The 22,576-nt window shown below is 39.8% G+C and overlaps 1 protein-coding gene across 6 annotated transcripts in view; it reads right to left on the bottom strand.

The window, feature by feature from the left end:
- si:dkey-233k19.3 (dynein axonemal heavy chain 11) overlaps positions 1-22,576 on the bottom strand; it is a 43,660-nt gene that overhangs the window by 12,763 nt on the left and 8,321 nt on the right. For all 6 annotated transcript variants that reach the window (XR_011077195.1, XR_011077197.1, XR_011077198.1 and 3 more), the window contains exons 26-70: positions 21,939-22,163; positions 21,754-21,845; positions 21,543-21,669; positions 21,279-21,431; positions 20,951-21,184; positions 20,068-20,199; positions 19,663-19,823; positions 19,388-19,544; positions 19,120-19,265; positions 18,926-19,042; positions 18,696-18,834; positions 18,410-18,502; positions 18,141-18,335; positions 17,984-18,061; positions 17,759-17,891; positions 17,501-17,628; positions 17,040-17,188; positions 16,688-16,838; positions 16,457-16,588; positions 15,857-16,030; positions 15,095-15,299; positions 14,632-14,797; positions 14,406-14,508; positions 13,461-13,700; positions 13,217-13,378; positions 12,917-13,110; positions 12,399-12,561; positions 11,998-12,121; positions 11,710-11,852; positions 10,436-10,597; positions 8,381-8,614; positions 8,072-8,218; positions 7,855-7,968; positions 7,624-7,767; positions 6,740-6,922; positions 6,500-6,601; positions 6,259-6,393; positions 4,766-4,939; positions 4,368-4,603; positions 4,047-4,169; positions 1,634-1,838; positions 1,334-1,498; positions 1,008-1,148; positions 597-767; positions 41-163 (exon numbers count right to left, since the gene is read on the bottom strand). Coding sequence is in view for 2 of the 6 variants with exons in the window: in XM_068569500.1 (XP_068425601.1) it covers positions 41-163; positions 597-767; positions 1,008-1,148; positions 1,334-1,498; positions 1,634-1,838; positions 4,047-4,169; positions 4,368-4,603; positions 4,766-4,939; positions 6,259-6,393; positions 6,500-6,601; positions 6,740-6,922; positions 7,624-7,767; positions 7,855-7,968; positions 8,072-8,218; positions 8,381-8,614; positions 10,436-10,597; positions 11,710-11,852; positions 11,998-12,121; positions 12,399-12,561; positions 12,917-13,110; positions 13,217-13,378; positions 13,461-13,700; positions 14,406-14,508; positions 14,632-14,797; positions 15,095-15,299; positions 15,857-16,030; positions 16,457-16,588; positions 16,688-16,838; positions 17,040-17,188; positions 17,501-17,628; positions 17,759-17,891; positions 17,984-18,061; positions 18,141-18,335; positions 18,410-18,502; positions 18,696-18,834; positions 18,926-19,042; positions 19,120-19,265; positions 19,388-19,544; positions 19,663-19,823; positions 20,068-20,199; positions 20,951-21,184; positions 21,279-21,431; positions 21,543-21,669; positions 21,754-21,845; positions 21,939-22,163 (6,975 nt within the window). In the remaining 4 variants the exon portion in view is untranslated. The remainder of the gene's footprint in view (positions 1-40; positions 164-596; positions 768-1,007; positions 1,149-1,333; positions 1,499-1,633; positions 1,839-4,046; positions 4,170-4,367; positions 4,604-4,765; positions 4,940-6,258; positions 6,394-6,499; positions 6,602-6,739; positions 6,923-7,623; positions 7,768-7,854; positions 7,969-8,071; positions 8,219-8,380; positions 8,615-10,435; positions 10,598-11,709; positions 11,853-11,997; positions 12,122-12,398; positions 12,562-12,916; positions 13,111-13,216; positions 13,379-13,460; positions 13,701-14,405; positions 14,509-14,631; positions 14,798-15,094; positions 15,300-15,856; positions 16,031-16,456; positions 16,589-16,687; positions 16,839-17,039; positions 17,189-17,500; positions 17,629-17,758; positions 17,892-17,983; positions 18,062-18,140; positions 18,336-18,409; positions 18,503-18,695; positions 18,835-18,925; positions 19,043-19,119; positions 19,266-19,387; positions 19,545-19,662; positions 19,824-20,067; positions 20,200-20,950; positions 21,185-21,278; positions 21,432-21,542; positions 21,670-21,753; positions 21,846-21,938; positions 22,164-22,576) is intronic.

Below are 22,576 nucleotides of genomic sequence, written 5' to 3'. Positions count from 1 at the left end.
TAACATTTTATATCTCATATGTTAAAAGCCTTGACCATACCTTAATGGATCCCCAGGCCTGCGGGGAGAGGAAGGACACAGGACTAACTTTGTAAGCTTCCACATGGAATCGCAGAAGGAAGTCAAATTCCTCAGCATCAATCAGGCCTCGCTTTAGCAGAATCTGAGGGGAAGGACCAGGAGCAGTTTGTAATGATCCATGTTGTATTGATGTCTTTTAAATAATTTCCACAATAACTGAAAACTGCAAGAAAAGAAAAAAACTCTGGCAAAAGAGATTGTATAAACTCACAGGCTGAATAAGTGCTTCTGAATGTAAAATAGCCACATGAAGGACAGCCTTCAGAGCAGCACAATTTCTAAGATGAAAACAGTTGGCGCAATGAATGATAATTGCATTATGCCATCAGAACCAACCCCCTTGTCAGAACCAACTGTCTGAACAGCAGTCATGGAGCATGGTGTGAGAGGTAATCAATAGCAGCGTATGGTCCTGCTGACTGCTTTTAATTGAAGTTAATGTGGGGGCAGAAAAGTACTTTGATTGATGAGGATGACAGGAGGCCCCACCTTTGAGGCGGCCCTGAGTCCCTCACCTGGAAGGCAGTGTGTGACAAGAAGGTTAACTTGTCTCTCTCAAACAGGCCCTGGCTGCTGTACAGGAATACAGAATAGGTGATGGCCTCAGTGAGGGTGTGCACTCTGGTCCTCACATCCTCGTCCCATTCTGCACGCTCCATTGCTTTGTTAAACACAGAGTTAAAGGTCTGGAATACAACAAAAGGGAGGACAGTGATCTGATAAGTAATAAATACATAGAGACAGGACTTGAATCTCGGCATCTGATTGACAGCAAAACACAACAAAGGCTGAACCTTTGCTATATAAGGACAGGTTTAAGGAATCATTACAAACTGCCCAAAAAATAATAATAATCCAACATATCATTGTTCAAATAGGACTCTGAGCATTGTCCCCCGAGAGTAATTTAGAGGTAACGGGTTCACCTTGAGGGAAAACTGGTACATGGGGTTAATCTTGCTGAGGTCATTGATGATGAAGAAGAGGAGTGACGCTCTCTCAGCTGCTGGGCGGTAAAGTTCTCGAGCCTCGTTGATCTCTGTCTCGTTCTCTCTGGCCTCCACCACCTGTGTGTTCCAATTGCACAAAATGAGCTATTAGGCTCTCAGTCATGCTCCAAAACCATCTCATTACAAATATTCCTAACTACACATCATTTGCAAAAAAATGCAATAAAATGAGGCACCGCCTGTTGTGTGAAAAATACTTGGATGACAAAAAGACGCATGCACAGCCGATGGGCCCCTTATACCTTGTACTGAATGTGGGCGGCTGTGCTCTTGGTGTTCTCCAGTTGCTCCACCAGGGAAATGTCACCCAGAAAATTACCATGGGCTGCAGAGAGGCGACTCAACAAGTCGTCCTCCAACCTCTTCAGCTCAATCTTGAAGTGGTTCTGCTGTGTGGTCAGCTCCATCTTGGGAAAGGTTCACAAACCAATTCAGAATTTTCTATTTGGTATTCAGGACGGTTGTTTTGTATGGACAAATAATCAATAAAAATGCTTCACTGTAGGTTCAACGGTCTACGTTTCATAAAATTCCTAATTCACCTTTAGGGCCTCCAGGTCTGGCCTTTCTCGGGACACTACCTGTCCCAGCAGCTGCTCCTCCAGGCCCACAGGAGTCACTGTGAAGTTTATAAGGGTGGTCTGGGCTTGGAGTTCAGGAGGGAAATGGGGATTGGCCAACTTGGTGTGGAGGATGAGTTGAAAGTTACTGTTGTATTCACACTCTTTGTCCCCAATTTGAATATACCTAGATAAAAGGGGAGTACAAAACAAATATTAACGGCACAGTATATCTATTTGACGAAACAATTTAAACTTAGGGTCCACTTATTAGCTATCTGAATGTATTTCTGCCTAACTGAGCTGCAAGGACAAGAGATCGTTCAAGTATTAAGAAGAAAATCATTACAGCTACTGAAGTTGTATTTCTACAGATCCATCTCCATGACCACTGAGTTACAACTGATTAAAAGCTTCAGAAAAAGTTAGCCCATGGGATTTGAGTTTGCATTGTTTTTACTTAAAAAAGGTCAAGAGTGAACTTTTTTTCCAAATCACACACCACTTTGCTGAAAACATAAACACAAAAAATCTAATTGCAAAAAACGGCTGCTGAAGGGGATTTGCTCTTGTTGTCTTTATCTTCCCATCAATGAACTTTCACAGTGAGAAAGGGAAACATTAACGATGATTGGAAGTTGACTCTGATGAGAAATTTCACCAGTGCAGGTGATTTCCCTTATGATTGAATGCGGATGATTGAATGATAATGATCCTCTCGAGTACTTGAACTGTGGTAGTGCACACCAAATGTATCTTGAAAGTTATTGTTCCCCTTCTGCATCCGAGCCCATTAACTTCTCACTTTCATGCATTGCAACCTCAACAGAGGAAAGAACTTCACGCAGGCTCCAAATGTCACTCATACTGTCGACAATTTTAAAGAATTATGAAAGATTATCACCACAGCAGCCAGTATTTATCTGTTCCTGCATTTCAATTAAATTAGCGATGGCTTGACGAACCTGGTGGCTTTTCATTTTTCTCTAATTACCCCGAGGATGTCAGGCAAGGCCCCAATTTTTACGGCACAGGTTCCTCATGGCCTGGGTCTGGTTCAACTCTATATCTTCACAAGCCAGAATTAATGTACTATTGATAGAACCATTACTCCACCAAATTAAAGTCCTTGCTGATGGATTGGCTTGTAGTCTTCCGTCAGCCATGAAAGGAATAATTAGTATTCATTACTTCACACTCTACAACATTCCAATTATTAATGAACTTCAGCTGTGGATCCCCACCAAATCCATCATGGCTGCCCCAGCAGGTTGTATTAATCATCGACAGAAACAAGTGTGTGGGTCATCTACAAGGGATAAACTTATAATCAGATTTACTATGATGAATTGTTACGTCTGAACAGACAGGATTTCAGAGGAAGTTCAATGAACATGTGTTAAGTAATTCAATATTCATGTTCATACATAGATCAGAGCAAGGAAGATGTAGACATTTTTGAGAGGGAAGTCAAAGCAGAAAGTCAATATCAGGTATTTTCTATTCATACTGTCATGTTTGAACAGTTTCGTCATCGGATAGATTGGCCAAATGCAGGGTGTTTAAAACAAGTGTCAGTTTAGAGAGCATGTATACAAGTAAAATGTCAAGCAGCATTGGTTTAAAGTTTGGTTTATAATGAAATTATACAAAATACCCTCATATGACCTCATGTTGCGATTTTAAATAATCAAGATGCAATGTGTCATCATAACGAGTGCAAAGTTGATTCAGTAATGTTATTATTCTGTTTCTCAAAAAATGAATGCAGACAAATTCCTCCAAATCACCGATCTGCATTGTGAAATTATTAAAGCTGAACCGTAATAATGGATTACCACAGAATTTAGTGTGATACAGGTCATCTCTTTGTGGGAGACAGGAGACCTTATGCATAACCATGACTGTCCTTAATTCAGCTTTTACACCAAGGTTTGGCTGGTCAATATTCATCACACCTAAAGAATATGAACACACGAATATACATCTATCACCCGTCTTGAGGGGCCAATCAATATGTTGGCCTCAGGGATTCAGAACACGCGCCGCAAATTCATTTATAATCTAAAGAGCGGGCAATAATAATGCATTCACTCATGTCTTACTGGTGTTTCAATGCTCAGTGAGATTCAACCATCTGGCAAATCTGCTCCTATTTTCGAACACCGCAGACCCACTGGGACAAGTTGTGGGAATATCGACTTGTGTATCAGCAGCGATACAAAAACTGTACATTGATTAAAATGTTTTTGGTGTGCAACAGTCCCATGGTAAATAGATTCAACAAAACAAAGCATTTACTGTTAGAGAGCTGGTTTAATGCTTTGTATGTGTATTTGTTTGATCCTTAATCGTTTTAAGTGCAACACTGTGACTGTAACGTTTCAGTACTAACCTTCCTCTCTTAGTTGTGTTTCTACTCAGCAGAGGCTCCAAGACTGGGTCGACCATTTCCGGCAGATTCTCTATCAGAACGGTTTTACCACAAACAAGGGCTTGTTCGATCACATCTAGATACCTATGGATTAAAAAAAAAAACAGGTGAAACAAATTTCCATGTGTATGCTAGCATATTTTAGCAGTCCCTCATGGATGTTGGTAAAGGGAAAGGTGTCCATCTCAGAAACAATACAGATTAACAGAAACAACAACAAACAATACAAACTAATATATTAAAAGGTGATTTAACTGCAATCAGAATAAAGCCTCTTCTCACCCTTTCTGTCCCAGCTGCACCACCCGCAGCTCTGACCCTAGCCGGTTTCTGATCCACTTGATGCCCTGCTGCTGTGGGTCGATGATGAGCGGCCAACGCTCACTGGTGGTCAGGATGGAAGCATTCTCGGTGGACATCCTATCATTTGGCAGGCCCTGGTTATGCCAGGCAGCCACAGTGGCATCATCTGTAAGCATGAGGATTGGATCCAGGCCTTCTGTCAGGGGCACAGAGACCTGGAACAGAAACAGAGGAATGATGTCACTATAGTTGACGCACTGGAGGCAGTTTGATGAGCTCCAGTTCACAGACATAGTGGATGTTTGTAGAGAGAAAAGATTTGACTTCATAAACAACTGCAGTCTAAACTACGTAAACTGTTGCAACACTGGCCTTACCTTCTGAGACTGGAGGAACGGTATCCATGTATTGTGAAGGAGCTCCACACGATACTGTCTGGTAAAGTAACCCATGTAAGAGACGAATGCTGAGGTGATGAGGACATCACCACAGAGGGTTTTCTGTTGCTTTTCATACTCAACAATTGCCTGAGACCAACGCTTCTTTTCCGACTGCAAGACAAAAGACCCGTCTTTAATATCATTTTAAAAATACACAGGAGACACAAAAAAACTTGAGCATTTCAGCCTATCTGAAGACAATTTCAATCTGAGAACTGAGAAAGAAATCTATACTGCAGGGACATGTACGTGCTGGGCAACTTCCCACTACATTTATTGTACAAATTAAGAAGATGTAGGCAGTAAAGCATACAACGGCAATTCCCCTTAAAATAGCTTTGAATGTTTGGCTGTAGATTCGCTCTGCATTAATTTAGCATTCATTTAAACCTTCAATACTATGGCTGTGACAGCACTACAACAATAAATCATGCATGGCATTTTCTTACAAGGGGCTGTGGATCTCGAATATGTCACATAATAAATTCTCAGACAGTTAAAAATCACTATAATTTTACTCTAATGCATTATGGATCGCCTGTAATATCACTCAGTCTGGGTGAGACATTGTTAATTTCCAACAGCTGTTGAGGCTTTGAGGTAAGTTAATGATTAAATATAGACGGCCTGATTTATTAGTCTGAACACTATTGCTTCCAGGTCAATGCCATAAAGACAAAACATTTATCTTGATATGCTTAAAAGCCAAGCTGTTCCATGTAAAACACATTTATTTTCTGCAATAAGAAAACTTACAAAATGGCCACTGATATGGCCATTTTTTATTTCATATTAACATCCATAAAGATAATAGATACTGTAGTCTAGAAAAGTCATGCACAGGAGTGCAGAAGAGTTGTGTATATATATATTCAACAAATTATAGAAATATGCAACATTCAACATTTTTATATTCCATGTATTAAAACTTCTGCTTAATACTTTTTAATTTGTAAAAAATCTGAGAATTAATTATTATTTCACTCCAAACTAGAGATTGTGCAAGGACATGAGTACAGAAATGCCCATGTAAAGAACCTACTTATACAGTAAACACGCACACACTCTGTACACACAACCTCTACACTGTGAGCAGAATTCTAGCCATCTCTCTTCCTTTCTCTATTTGGATACCATTCAGCGCGCCAGTTGCCAAGTTCAGCCATGCGTTTTCTGTGGTCCAGCCCTCTCTACCTGTCTCACAAGTCCCCAGTATGCCGCTGGGCCAGGCTGTAAAAATCTCCCTTTGCCTGATTTACTCAAACAACTGTCAGGCTCGCTAGCCAGGACATAACAACTTTGAGTCCAGATTACTGATGCAATTCGATTACCAGCGCCTCTCCATGCATGCCTCCCGCAAATTGACAATTTACTCAATGCCAGGTCAGCCCCAATGATACCAACAAACCCCTTTATCTCTCTATGTTTACCTCTAAGCCCTTGACCAGTCGGTTGGCCAGCTCGATGGTCTGGTTGGTACGAATCACCTCCTCCTGACAACTGATTTTCTCAATTGTAGCCCTTTCAACCTGAGTTGTTAGGCTCTGGAGGGTTGCATCGAGATCCTTGAGAAGCAAATTAAGAGGAAGTGAGGGAAATTAGACACCATTCAGAAAATCTAGCTTTTAGACTAAGTGACTTAATTAAGTATAATAATAACTATGCACTCACTGCCAATTTCTTTTGAACCGCTAACATTTTGGCTGTTGCTGTGTCAAGATCTGCATTAGCTTGAGAGAGTGCATGCCTCTTTGGAATGACCTCACAATAAATCTGAAAAGAAAAGGAGACATCCAATGAAAACAAAAGCTCCAAAGTAAAGAACAAACCTTCTGTTAAAGAACATACAGAAAAACTTTTACTTATATTAAATTTATCAAAACAACAATGTATCTGAAGGAATTGCCTGACCTCGTAGTATCTGACAATGTTAATAGTCCAGGCACAGAGACCCGCTGCAGCTGTAGATTTGGTCCGAACTAGATCAGGGTGGAACTCTGGGTTTCTCAGATACTCTTGTTTTACAACAGTCAAACAGACCTCAGGGACATGCTCCTTGTCATATGACACCAGGGCTTGTAGGAAAGCATCCACCTGAAAGAAGTAAACAAAAATACTTATTAATTAATGACTGCACTGGCATTTTGGGCTGAAAGCCTAAAATCAGTTACTTCTAAAAAAGAAAAAGAAAAGAAAATGACAGAACACACAAATCAAAAGCGCTTAATGCTAATGTTTACAAGAGAGTCCCCCACAACAATACTTATAATACAAATTATATAATATCTGGTGTTGAAATTTATGAATGGAATTGGTATGACCAATACTAGTTTAATGATTGGCAAAGATATTGGAAGAACTCTTAACTCTTAACTTAAAATATTTTAGCCTGATGTTGTCCTTTATGTATTGTTTTTTAAATCATCTATTTAAAATGGGATGTATCAGATGCATATACATTTAAAATAATCTACAACCATCAAGTAATTCATATGAACCAATGCAAAAACATGCTAGGTGCTTTAGGAAAAGAAATAATTAACCTTCATTTCATGCTAAATTCCATGGGCATTTTAAAAACCAAATACATCTTTTTATAGCCGCACTTGCATTAATAGCGGCGAGAGGTTGAGTAGCAAGTTGACACATTTGCACCCTACAGAGTGAGCATATTCATAAAGCCATCCAGATGTAATGTGAGCTTTGGAGGGATGCTGGCCACGGTCAGGGTCAAGGCCCACACACAAATTAGATTGGCATTAATCAGGCAGATGTGTTTGACATGACAGCTTAACCTTGCCCATGAAGGCCCGCGCCGCCTTCCAACTCCGATCCTTAGGCACTCGCCCACGTGGTGCTAGCAGAACCATCACAGCTGCTGCTACGTTGATCACTGCCACTGGAGGGTTTGGAAAGGCCTTCAGCTCAGTAAGATTCATCTACAAAAAGAATGATAAACATCATATTGTCTTTAGAATGAGCCAAAGATTTAATGGATTATTGTCTTGTTTGATAAAATGGAGCACTTTGTTGAGGGTGTCCAGTGCTGCTGTAGCGGCTGTCAGTGATGGCTCTGCTTTATTTAGGTCACTTTCACAGTCCTTCTGTTTCACAAAAACTTCTGCCTGGATGACAGCAACCTGCACAAAAGCACCAATAATGAAATGATTTACAAAAGGTGCATGAAGTGAATGTTGTGATATGAAGAGTGAATAAAAAACAAAATGTGATTGGAAAGCTCACCTTTTGTGCTTCGGCATCTGCAGCCTCTCTCTTGCTGCTAACCTTCTCAGTCTGCAGTCCAGTCTTTGTGATTAAAGCCTCAATATTCTGATTTTTAAAGGTCAATTCAGCTTCTTGGGATGCCAATTTTGCTTTTAGATCTTCAACCTAAAATAGAGAAAAACAATTACACATACTTCAATGTGTAATATATGTAATGTCAGGGGAAAACCCTACATTAACGACTCATGCTATTCCTAATCTTACTACCTAAATATTGTACCTCAAACCCTAATTTCACCCCTCGCAGTATATAATAAAGACGTTTACCTGAACAGCAGTGGTTTGGAGTTTTTGAAGGCCGCTGTCAAGCCGGTTCATCTTGTGCTGGAGCTGAGCCCGGCTCTTCTCCAGAAGGTTCCCATACAGGGTGATTTGCTGGAGAAAGCTCTTGGGGGTGGTGTAATTGTACCTCTTCTCATTGCGCTGGTATTTTTCACTTGCCTGGTTGACACTGGTGTGAACGTAGGCCATGAAAAGACTGATGGATTCCTGGACGGCAGGCTGTAAAAATAAGCAGACAAGGGGGGGAGAGGGGAGAACAGGGAGAGCTGAATTGAGTAGAGTTTAACATCTCCAACCTGATGGGGACTGAAATATTATCTTCATAAATTTTGAATTCATCTACAAGTTTTGCCATTTTACTTGGCCGGCCCTGACTTACTCAATCTGAAATTTAGGTGCAGCTAGCAGGAATGATTAGGCTTTGAAACCTCTGTGAAAATAATGTGTTTAGACTACTGACATGCAGCTTGTAAAACATGCATACTGTTTATATTATCTCTGATGTCCTCCAACTTTCTAAACTGTCTACAGAGGCTGTTGTACTACATTCCAACTAGGTATTCATCATATGATGCGCAATGACACGGAGCCTCTATTAATCATACAGTTAGCGATCAATTAAAGCAAAAACAAATGAGCAGACAATACAAGGATCAAACCTAACCATAACTCACAAAAAAGCCATTGTTAATGATCATGGAGCCAGGAGGAAAAAAAATCATTATTAATTAAGATTTGACATAATGCTTTTTGACAAATCTTAGCATGCTATGTTCAGTTGAGATGCGAGAGAAGTTCTCATTGATTGGCCGTGTGGAACAACTATTAGTGGGTTGTACATTTTTTACTTTAAATAAATGATAATTTCTTGTTTCCCAGTCTCCAGGAAGATAAACAATCATTAATTACTAAAAACACATACAGTAATGTGTGACATGTTTTGTTTTAACTTTTCAAAATAATTTATTATTAATGGCCATGAACTGAAATTATCAGAAAGTTATTTTTAAATCCACAAAAAAAGAAAAATGATTAACTCCTCCTCTGAATAACATTCTATTACTACAACTCCACCACTATCAAGGCTGCAACTAATGAATATTTTCTTTATGGATTCATCTGCTGAATATTGTCTCGATTAATTGCTTTGTCTAACATGTCAGAAAATTTTGGAAAGAGTCGTTTCTTCATACATCTAATGTTGGTCTGTCTTTACGAACATAGATGAAAGCGAATGCATTTCTTCTTAAAAAATCATAAACACAATTATTTGATTATTACAAATAGTTGCAGTTTAATTTTCTCTCAATCGACTAATCGTTGCAGTTTTAATTACTATCCCTATGTTGGAATACTGGTCTACTACAGCTGCTTCTACAACCATTACTCAACTCCACCTCCTACATCTAATAATATTAGTGCTGAAGTTGCCTCCACAACTATTACTAAAGTACTAATGCTCTAATAATACCACAGCAGTACTACACCCACAGAACATGCACACGTGGTAAGATGTACACACACACAAACAGTGGAAAGTAATAGTCTGGCACATGTTCACACATGTGATGACACTTCCTGGTTGTGACAGCTGTGCCTCCTTAGAGGGTCATTATGTGCTTAATCACTCTTATCTCATTAACATAAATGATCCTGGGTTGTGATCGTTCCACTGCTATGATGGAAAACAATGATATGCCTGCACTCACTGTGAGTCTCCAGGCATGTGTTCAGCAATTTGTCACTACCTCAACACAGAACTAATGATGAGGGATCTATGGAAAAGTTAATCCAGCTGCACTGTAGTAATTAGAGGTTGTTCATTAAAATCTAACTCAGTTTGATATAAGGGGGTACAAAGCAAACCAAAAGAAGAGACTGTATTTCACAACTATGGATACATCTCTGACAGCTGACACTGTTATTTGGTTAAAGTTCACACACAAAAAACAGGGAGCTGCAAAAAACTATTTCATTCAGAATTTCAAAAGTAGGATGAGAGAAATAGTGAGATAAAGCAATTAGGTTCAAAGGTCTGACCTCAATGTCTTGAATCTCTTGGATGAACCTGAAGCTGACTGACTGCAGAGCTTCTGAGGTCCAAGGATGAAACCAGTCGACAGTGGTGCATTGTACCAGAGCAGGGAATCGACGGGCACGAACACGAAGAGTACTGCCCACGGGAGACAAACACAGTACCACCTACAAAGAAGGCAGCAGGGGGACAAAGAGTCACCCAAGCAGACATACACAAACAAATCTGTACAAACATGCACCCTCATTCTTAAGCATGAATCAACATATAACTAGCAGCCTTCTGTGCCCCCACTTTCATTGCCTTGGCATGTTGACAGGCAGCCACATTCCCAGTTGGCTGGAGCAGACGGTGGCACTACCAGAGGCCCTGGCGCAAAGATTAGCTGGATGGCATACATGTGTAACGAGACAAGAATTTCCTTCCTTTTAACCCCCCAGTTTGTCTGGCTCTGTTAATAACGCCTGTCAAACATATTTAATAACACTTCACAGCAGCTGTGCTTTTAATTTTGTGGCAGAAATAATACACAGATTATGTGTACAATTTTCTCAATTATTTCTGGTTGTGCATTATGGCTATGAAGGCATGTTCAAGTACTATCAAAATCCTCTTGGACAACATTGATCTGATTTATGTTTCCAAGTTGTATTTGTAATTTTCTGTGTTCTCCACTTCTTTGTCAAACAATTCTTCTTGTTTAAAAGTTCTTGGCTTGTAAAATGCATAGCAGCTAATAGGTTGGTTGTGTTAAGGGCAGCTAGATGTTGCTCCAATATAGAAAAATGCATAGGCTATATTATACACTTAGTATATCTAATATTCATGTAAATTCAAAAAGTATCATATCTTTAATTAAGAGGTCCACCAAATAGGGGGTTTACGGCAGGCTACATAGGTAACATGTTGTAATAGTTATATATAAATAAACTGTGTGGACTCAGAAACCCTTGTAAGTCCATGTTAGCCATACTCAATAATGACAATGATCAAACTGAAGAGGACTAATGTTTTTTTCTAAAATTGAGACATTTTGTAGCTGCAAGGTTCTTTCCTAAAAGTGACAGTACCTCTTGAAGAAACAATAAGATGTTAACAGAAGGCAACTCCCAGAGACATCATCCCAAAACAGTGGTGACAGATAATCAAAGACATTGTCAAGACAAAATCTGCCTAAGTGAAATAGCAATTATATATCATCAAATATTCTTTAGACCAATAAAGCTAGAAGCACAAGTGAATAATAATTTCTTTAGCTGGAATATTTGAAAAACTAGACCGTGAGCTGCAGTCGAACTCGGTCAGTGAAGAATCTCCAGCAGTTCTCCCTGCTGTCCAGCATTCCGATGGCTCGGACATCAGCCCTCACACCAGATACGATACCTTCAATCTCCTCCTCACTGAAAAGCTCCGGAATTTCTCCTGGAGGGAAAGGCACAATCATAGTCACAGTCTGACAAGCTGTCATGATCCATATTCACTCATCATACGTTACACCATCAGAATGATTTCACAGACTGAACAAGTTTGATAATTGATGTTGACAACTGTATAGTTTGGATCTAACCTGATGCCAGTAAATCATTAATAATGACCAGAAATCGCTCATCAGGTATCTGTGAATCAGTCAGGAGCAGAGCCACACGCTGGTTCTTCACTCCAGTCTTTATGAACAAGTCCGCCAGATCCATCTAAATAAAACACGTCATGAATGGATGGAGTCATGGAGTCCACTAGAGAAATTTGAATCAACAATATTTAATAAGATAACACAAGTCCCATGATTACACATTGATTCTTGAAGAGGTAATTCAAAGATTGAATTGACAAACTTGCTTTAATGATGAGATAGTAAAACATTTCTCAGTGGTATTAAATAGTAACTCACTTAAAAAAATACACATTTTCGTAAACGCAACTTTAATGAAGTGATACTGCACTTGATGTTCTGTTTGGCTCAATATTTACCTTGAGGTCTTGGATGCTATAACCCTTACTCAGAGTGATTTGGAAGACTTCCACAGAGGATATGTAGGCGGCCAGACGAGTCAGGCTCTGCTTCCCACTGCCCCCAACTCCAACCAGTAAGCCATGAGTCCTTGGAGACTCCAGGATACGACTGATGCGACAGCTGGTAACAACACAATCTTTGTTATGCCATTAAACACCTCTATCCAACCAAATATCTGTACGAACTGTCTTAATATGTAATCTCCACATCCGCTGCATGGATGCTTTTAAGATATGCCAATAACACTTTATATTAGGTTCCTTTTTTGCATTAAACTGCCAAGTTGCTTATGTCCTTTTCTTACTGCCTTTATCTTGTTTGTAATATTCTCGAATCCTTTAGTTGATGTGTGTTTTGTGTCTAAACTATCATTTTGGGGGCAAAACAGTTCCAGTAACATCTTCAAAGGAAATCATTTCATTAAGTTCAATATGATCATTTTCATTTTTGTAATTTGCAAACTAGCTATACTTACACATGTTGCATGGCATCTTCAAACAGTACCAGATTCATGGCTGCATTGAGCTCATTGTAGCTCTCCAGGGCATCTTTGAGGACGGACCTGAGCACAGCCCAGTCAGTAATTGGAGCATAGGAGACTTCATTGCCCATTTTGGCAAAGTGGCAATAGAGGAGCGGCAGCTTTGTCACCTTTTTTTCCTCCAGTCCCTGGAAGAGGACAAGTATATTGAATCATTGATGCACATTTGAATCTGAAGGTGAAGAACAGCATATTATACTATGCATTTTGTATTTAGTTTGATCAGAATTGCACCTCAAAGCATTCATGCACAGTCTCCATCTGGAGCTTCCGGAAGAGCTGCAGGTCCATGACATCTACCAGCCTGTCTGAGTACACTCTGCAGGACTCGTGGAGCCACAACAGTGCCAGGTCAGTGCTCTCTTCTACACTGTCAGGCCCAGCGACCAGGATGCCCTGAATAACACACATAATTGTATGAATATTTCACTTTTCTTTTAAATATCCTACTGCAAAAAATGTTCACTATCAGTACTACCTGAAAGACGTTAGACAAATCTCGTAGATTAAATGTGTAGTGAAATTTGATGGCCGTGGGCAGAAAGCTGTAAACCATCTTGTGATGAAGAGTTATGGCAGCTTGAACAGCAGCTACAGCACTCCTCTGAACCAGTGGACTGAAAAGCTGCTGCTTCAGGTGGCCACAAAGGATCTGACTGAAGATTGACATCTGAGCCTCAGACGATGGAAAGTTCACCGCGAACACTGAGAAATGTCTCTGTGGAGTAAAATGCAGAAAATGTAGAGCAGGTCATCATTTTGATGATTAAAAGATGCTTGTTTAGGAATGACTTCAGTTTCACCCCAAAATCTTTAAATATATAATTGGTGAGCATTTTGAATTCAAATTAATTTATTTGGAAATAATTTTGCAAAGTACATTTACAGCCTCGTCTGTAGTAGCAGTACTAATAACAGCAGTAGTAGTGGTAGTAGTAATAGTAGCAGTAGCAGCGGTACTTCATGCGTTGTTAAAATGCATACTCACCATACTGCCACTTAAGTATAGAATATTATGTGAAAATCTGTTGCATGTTTTGTTCATGATTCAAACTACAGAGCAGATTTAAGAAGAGTTTTTTCTTGTGGCATTGTAATTGGTGCTCATTTTCCATGCTAATTATTTTCTCTACAAACAAGTAACTGAAATAGGTTTCTGAGAACTTTCTGCAGAGTAAGATCTACCAAAATCACATACTCATGACTCATTTCAAAGGATAAACTGTGCCTCTGTCAAAGAGAGCTTTAAAATAACAATCTGTACCCTAGTTAAAACAGGCATGAATCAATCCTTACTTAAAACTACCCTATACCTCAAATTTGGACCATTGCATTGCCGAATAAAATATGCTGGTACAATATGCTTCTTTTAATCCAACAGCAGACAATAAGATTTATAGGGCCATATAAATGGAAAACATACTTGTAGTCTGGGGTTGATAGTGAAGCTCCCAGCAGTTGGATTCATACAGGCAACATACTGGGTATTGTGTATTTCTTTTAGGCTCAGTTTCTGCCTGTCATACCTAGAACAAGAAAAGAGAGCTTGATATGATAAGCAGAACACACCGTAGTTTGGCAAATATATGGAATGTGTTGGCATCACACACAACTAAAAGACTGGCACAAAGTGTCAGAGGTCTTCTCACCAGTGCCCATAATCCAGATGCTGACGTATAAGTGTGTGAGGTTGCACTGTTCCATAACTGTCGACAGCAGGCATGTTGATGTCATCTATGAAGTAGAGGATCCTTCTGTTGCCTACAGGGGAGTAGCTTCTGCCTGCTCTTTTCTCTAGTTGTTGCTCAAGAATCCCTACAAGACGAAGCAAAGTGATTTGTAAAATCTACAGCAAAAAAAAAAATACTACACTACAGTTTATACAACACAAATACTATTATTTTAAAGAGCTAGAATGATCTTACACTTGTCAAACCAACTTTAGAAATGTAAGGATGTGATATGACTGAAGTAATGATTGCAAAAAATTACCTGAGTGTGAAGTTTTTACCCCCTCCACAGTTTCTGAATCTGAGCATTACCAGCAGATGGTGCCACAGTTTACTTGAAGTTCTAGTCAGTACTAAGGAACAATCAGAAAGCCTCACTCACCCTGCAGCATGAGGGAGGTAGTGTAGTAGTTGAAGGGTACTTTTGTTGTCATGTAACTCTCTGGTAGACAGTCAAACTTGTTCTTGACAAGTGCAGTCTTTCCCACTCCAGCATTACCCACAAGCATTACTGGCTGTCTCCTCTCCAGCAACAAGTCCATGAAGTACCTAAGACGCACAGTCTCTGCTGTGTGCACCAGAACAGCCTGCAATCAGAGAAACAGCAGGGAGACAGAGAGCAGAAACATACATAGTTATTATGGCTTTCTTTGAGTGTGATTTATTGACAGACATGTGTTCAGTGAATTGTATGTGATTTATAATTTCTTGTATTTCCCTAGTACACCACAACTATTCTGTCATAATAGCATCATTTGTTCAGAACAAAACCCCACTAATTATGGCTCAGCGAGAGCCTTTGGAGCATTCGCAGCTGTATGCAGGAGCATAAAGAAAGACAATAGAGTGTGGGTGATAGCTCAAGCCTTGTTGCTCATGCCTTCACCCCCACACAGTCTGGTATGGGGTGTAGTAGATGGTAATCAGACCCAGTGGAAAGCCTATCATCCATTCGAGCCCCCCTGCCATAACCTCATGATTGGACTTTACCCTCTCTTATTATGTTCATTGAGGCGGACATGCATTTTTAATATGCCTGTATTGTTCATTTTTGGTTAATTTCTTTTAAGAAGGTTGCTTGTGAAAGTGTAGTTGTAGTTACATGAAAATTTCTCCTTTTTTAGAGAATCTTATATGTTCTTACCTGTAAAGGTGTACAAGTTTCCATTTCGAAAGGAGGCACAGTATCACTCCAGGGCAGGAACCGTTTGGTTTGAGAGTCAAGATAGTAGTCAAACACTGTGCCCTGTGCTGGCAGCTTCACTGTCTTCATTTCTTTGGTCCACCATTGACTGAACTCTACCCGGTAATCATACAGCTGGACAAATCATTGAAGATATAATATCCTGCATTAATTCATATAATTTCAATGAAAAACCCTACCATTAGTTTAAGTCGTTGACAGTTAATCTTATAATATTCTTTGTCACTTGTCTGTCAGAAAGAGGCACTTTGTTGCACATCACCCTGTATTTATACCTTCCAAACAGAAGTATAAAGATAAATCAAGGAGTAAATACAGTGAAACATTTTCTATGAAAAATGCACAATTTCTGTCAAGGGACAACTGTTTTGAGCACCTGAAATAAAACCAAAGCTTTCTTAGCTTTATGATGACAATTATTATCATGTCAAAACCCATGCACTAAAAATGTCGTTACAGTTGCTACATGTAAGTGATTACCAAGTTAAAAGGAAAATGTAATTTATAATGTCATCTACTTGAATTCAATGAAAGTAATACCTGATCTTGAAACAGGGCCCCACCAAAAGCCCAGATGCAGGCAAAGGTAAAGTAGGTCTCATAGAGCTCACGTGGAGAGTCAGATGGAATACTTTCTGGTGTTAGAAGGCAGTCAAGCAAAGTGCAGAGGGTCTAAATAAGAAAAAAGAATGTATTTCAGTCTGATTTGCTGGCTGTGTAGGCATACAAAGGAAGTAATGCATTCACTGCATGTGCTTGTGTATTGTGTACCTGCACCATAGAGTTTTCTGGGATAGGAGTGATGGTCTTGAAGCTGTTTCTCATCTGTTCTAGACAACGAGGCACATATTTTTCAAACATTATTGTGAGGTGGGCCTTTTCTGTCTGGCGTTCTCGTTGGTCAATCCAGCTGGCAACGTACCTAGCAGAAGGGAATCATTTTATAATGATGAGCGCATATGATCGGGATCTAAATGAGTGTCCTTTGTCTTTGGAATATAATAGATTTACACAACATGGACAATTTGATGCAACATGCACAACACATGAAACAGAAGATAAAACAAAAACAGCATAACAATGAAAACCTTTGATATTATGTAAATACAAAACTGTGACTCACGGGTTCCAGCCCAGGTCATGTTGGTTAACATAAAGAATTCCTGCTCTCGACACAGTAGCAGGAGTGGCCGTCCTGAGGTGACTGATTTCAAACACCAGTCTCATGGACGAAGTGAGTGGCACACGTTCATTACTGGCCAGAGTCAGAACCTGAAATAAATTATGACGCATCACTGTTTCCTAATACCATGACATTTGCATGGTCAATATGACGGACAAGACTCTACCCAAACGATAAGGAAAACACCTCCATATCTCATCAGGTGTGATGGAGATGCTTTAGAATATTTCAAAGCAAGATCACTGTGACTGTGATTCATTGCTCTGGAAAAAGACTTCCATGTACTCACACACTAGGAAGTGATTGCTGAAGGAGGAGGAAAGAAACATTTTTTTTCTATCTATACCACCTTGGTTGCTATGTGTTGTACAATAGCGAATGAGTGAACAGGGGGGAGGTACCTTGTTGTCATCCATCACTGTGTTGAGTGATTCAATCCACATCGGATCAATGTCTCCATCCAACACAATCCACTTAGGTCCTATGTGGGAGATGTTTGCTTGCTCTCGCATCAGTGATGAAAGCAAACCTTACAGATATGAAGAACACAAACCACAAATGAGATTACAAGGTATTAGCACTGTTTGGATCTAGAATGACTTAAGACTGGTTTACGTGTTTTACATTTTGTTATCTCATCTAAAACCAGCGTTGTTTACCATCTTTCCATTCTCGAGTTGCGTGGTGGATGAAGCCAAACAATTCATCTCTGTCCACTGCCTTTGGATTGAGGTCATTCCATACAGGCTTCCTCTTCAAGTTTACGTAGGTTTTATGAAGAACTCTCAATATCTATTATAAAGATAAACACCTGATATTTCATGTGCATTACCAAAAAAAATTAAGCATTTCCTTTTACAATCTGTAAATCAATACAATCCAACCTGGCTTTTCCCAGTCCCAGCATTTCCAACAACAAAGACAGAATGACGCACTGCCATGAGTTCCTCCAACTGCACCACCTGACAAAATAAATGTAGAAATAGATTATTTCCTTATTTTGTATGGCACTGACCAGCTATACACCATATCTTCTCAAACCTTAAGGATGAATGTTTCCTCAGGCTGAAGGCGGAGCTCCAGGGTGGTCTTTCGGACAGCCGTTTCAAATTCACAGTCCCTCTCTCTCTCCACCTCCAAGCCTGGGAACAGATCACTCAGCAGTCCCAAGAAGATAGTCACATCCTCAGTGACAATTTTAGGCATGTTGAAGTCCCTCAATGCACGCATCAGCACCTGGGAAGGAAAATGCACTTATAGATTATAGTCTTCCTCTTGTGGCAGTGAGATGAGATGCACATGAAAGTCACCTGATCCTCTGGTCTACTCTTGTCTCTTCTTCTCAGTGTCCCTGCCACAACCAGAACAGACTTGACAGCACGCAAACCCCAATCATAGTGGTCCTAAAAGACAAATGAGAATAGACAGTAAAGATGTGTATTCCTGTGTTTACATTTGCCATAAATCATATCGTACAAAGCACGATGATGGTTTCATGCGGTCCTAAGGTATAGCTGAACATATTTCATATAAACGTTCTCTGTTCTAATACTATACTATGAAATACAACAGTGCTATTAAGTGCTTTTCTCCTACCTGTTTAGAGAGCAGTTCCTTGCAGAGAGTGTACAGAGTGATAAACTTCCTGGCTAAAAGCTTAGCACCTCGGAAGCCTTCAGCAACCAGCATTATCTCACAAATAAGCTCAGTGTCAGGCACCACCATGGCACAGGGTCTGCAGAAGCAGGACACAGACAATGCAGACAAGAAACTGAGTAATGCTGAGTAAAGACACACTATAAACAAAGTTACTGTATCATTCTCACCTGAAAAGAGCCTTGAGGTTCTCGGGTAGCTCCGTCCTGCCGGCATAGCCAGGGTTCATAGTGATGAAAATCCCCACAGAGGGCTTTAAGACAATGTCTTTATCCAAGAACAGGAACCTATGAGGTCATATAAAGGGTTAACTGACTGACTCTTACAGTGTAAAGGCTTCATGCTTTCAGCTTCAGCTAATTACCTTTTCTTTTTTGAGCGGATGGCGTCATGTATAGTTTTGACCTGCACTGCGACAACTGACAAAACATCCACAGCAATGCGATTGAACTCATCAAAGCAGCCCCATGCTCCAGTCTGGGCCAGACCCTTGTAGATATTACCAATTGACTGAATATGACGTACAAAGAAATGAATGAGTAACATTAATTATACATTACTGAAACATTTAATCCAAATATGAACAAACCAATGGGAATAATTCTGAATTGTCTGCTCAATGACTTTCCCACCTTGTAGTCCATCTGCTCAGAACAGTTGAAGATGTACACCATGACACCCATGGCTCTGCCAAGATCCTTAGTGGTCTCAGTCTTCCCTGTTCCAGCGGGGCCAGCTGGAGCTCCACTCATAGACAGGTGCAGTGACTGAGTTAAGGTGATGTAGCACCTGAACATGGCAACAGCACACAGAGAAACACAAACATGTTTTTGGGGAAATGCTAACTGTAACGGATGTATGTATTGAAACTTGACATAGACTAAAAACTAATAGGTAGCAGAGTTACCGGTCTGTGAGGGGAGTGATGACTAAGCGCGGTGTATTTCCAAGATACTCATAAGAGTAAAGGAACTCTGCATCACAGATCTTGACGAAACAGTGACGCTGCTCCTCATACCAACAATGCCGGAGTTGGGAAAGCCACTGGAAGGCCTGAGAGGTGGTGACCTGTGAACACATTTGGCTGCTATTAAACTATGTCAAAGAGATCATATGTCACAAAAGGATAAGGACAGCAGGTAATATGATAATCATAACTAGTTCAAAAATAGTGTCTCGTTTTAGTTTAGCTTGTGAGATATTACGGCGTCTTTTACACAACTTTATGATGAGAATTATATTTATAATGCCAAAGTTAGCTCAATCAGACATTAAAAAATTGCTTATTATGGGATGATTTTATTTTGATTACCTTTTTAGCAATGAGGCTGGCAACAATGTCTCTAGCATGAACATCAATAGTGCACAAGGTCATGACCTTCTGTCTGTCGCCTGAGCTCAGCTCTCCCAGCAGCATGCCAATCAACAAGTTCAGCTGACAAATCTGGAAGGGGGAAAAAAAAGCATATTCAAACCAATGCTAGACAGAAAATAGACAGAAGTTAAGTTCAGTGTGCCGATATGAATGTACACACAAGATGAATTGGCAAAAATCTGAAAAAAATGCATGTTTAAATTTCTTGTTTGACTTGTATTGTTAAGTATTCAACAGTTATTCGAGTCATTAAAACTTAAATTATGCATAACAACAAACACACTCGGTATAAAATGTGTATCATGTGGATTATTTTACAGAACAAATGAAAAGGGGGCTTTTGTTTTTTGTTTTGGCTGAAACATCTTTGATGTCTTGCATTTGTAACTGGTCTGGTGCGACAGCAGATCCAATCAGTCCAGTGTGTTGAAGGGAGGGAGAGATTATTCAAACAGCAAGCAAGGACATGGTAACCTTAAATATTGCTGATGAAACTGACAAGAGTGATAATACTGTGTGAGCATAGCCAACACAAGGCCTCTCACACCCATCTCAGGTCACTGACTGAAATAATTATGACGGCATTATGGAAAAAGTATTTAGCAGTTGCCACTTTACTCATAGGGGACTATTTCTAAACTGTCAATTATATGAACAGATGTTGTAACAAAATGTATAATAATGCAAATGGATGTTAATTCATTTGAGTTTTTGAGGCCATGATTTGTGGTGGTGTTTTTACTGAATCATAGTTTTGTACGCAGTTTTTTGACCTTAAAAATATTGCGTACGCTTTACAAGATAATACTTTTAAATGCACCTGTTTCTTGTTGTATTCTTTTAGTGCAGTCTCAAACCCTTCCTCCAGTCTTTTAAACACAAGCTCCATATCATTGCTCCACCAGATCTGGGATCCAATGAGAGCCACTTGGGCAGGAAAGTCCAGAATCCACTGCTCTCTGGGCTTGTCCTCGTACACAGACACAGCCTCAGACAAGTGACCCCTCACACATTCCTTCATAGACTCCTCCAGACAAGAAAGCCATGCCTCCACCTGTAAATGTAAAGTATTTCACCATTAGTTTAGTTCTTTATCTGTTGAAATACAATAGCTAATTCAGAATATTTGATATTGAACATTATCTTACCGGCCCGAGACAGCAACATTCTGTCTGGAATGGGACATATTCTCTCTCTTTGCTGTACATGCCCACTGCAAGTTTAGGATTATCCAACTGTTCGTTTTTGGCAAACTCAAGATCTGAGATGTTGTCAAATAATTTTGAGAGGTGAACAGTTGCCTGCAAAAGACATAGAGTCATTTAACTTTTCATTATAGACAGAAAAGTGAAGTTGTGACACAGGACAAATACAAAAAAAACAACAACAAGGGAAATGCCACATTAATATACCTCTCTGGGCCGACTCCCTTTGGAAAGGATGTCCAACAAGTCTGCAGATGAAATAAAGTAGAATCGTGGAAAGGCAAGTCTCTTTGTCTCCAAGTATTCGGCAAGAGCTTTTTCACACAATGTCAGCCTGTTAAAAGAGAGAGTATGGGAATAGTGGACACATCAAAACAGACTGAGTAGTACAATTAAAGTGCAATTAAATAAAAGTAACCTTGTTTGAAGATCCTCTAACTTTTCAAACAGATGAGGTTTGTTGGTGGCCTCAATGACATTTATAGTCTTTGCACTGTCCAACATTAACTCCTGAAAGAACCAGAATTGCCATGTTTACAATGATTAAAAAAAAACATGAATTTGCATTAATATATGATATATATTAGACACATATATGCAGACCTGGAATTCTGCATCTATAGCTTGAAATCTGTGCGCATCTGCAGGCAGCTGTTCAGAGATGTCGTCACAGCTTTTGAAGATGCTTTTCAGGTATGCCCATGTCCTTTGGACCTCAATCCAGACCATCAGCACAGAGTCAGCTACAGTCAGCTGTTTCTGTAGTTGCACTACCTGGGACAAGAAGTGATGTAGATGCTTGCTCTGAAAGATGCCCTGGAGTTGAACCTTAAGAATGAAGACAAGGAGACATGTATATAGCCTATTGTTTCCAATGAAAAACTCAAATACACCACACTGCTGAAGTACTCAGCCTCATAACCTTAACCTCATAACATGAGTCAGTTTAATTACAATGCATATTCAACCTAATTTGCATACCATGCCATAAAAAATGGGGGAGGGAAACAGTCTGTTTCCACAAAGATCTAGGCATTCAAGTGGCAAGCCTTCTAATTGCTGGCTATAACCCCCCCAATACATCTGGTGGACATGTACAAAGACCGCCACAGTGCAACAATGTCCTGTGTTCTACAGCAGCTATAAATCTAAGGACTCAATAGGGACCTCTCTACTCTCAGCTGTGCTGTTAGACAGTCAGACAGGGCGGCCCCTTTCTGCACTCTCATCTCTATTCAGCA

This window comes from Clinocottus analis, unplaced genomic scaffold (genome assembly GCF_023055335.1).
Source record: "Clinocottus analis isolate CAN_PGR_092001 unplaced genomic scaffold, fCliAna1.0.p SCAF_9, whole genome shotgun sequence".
Classification (NCBI taxonomy): Eukaryota; Metazoa; Chordata; class Actinopteri; order Perciformes; family Cottidae; genus Clinocottus; species Clinocottus analis.
Note: the sequence above shows the minus strand (reverse complement) of the source record. Positions and strands in the feature narration are given on the sequence as shown.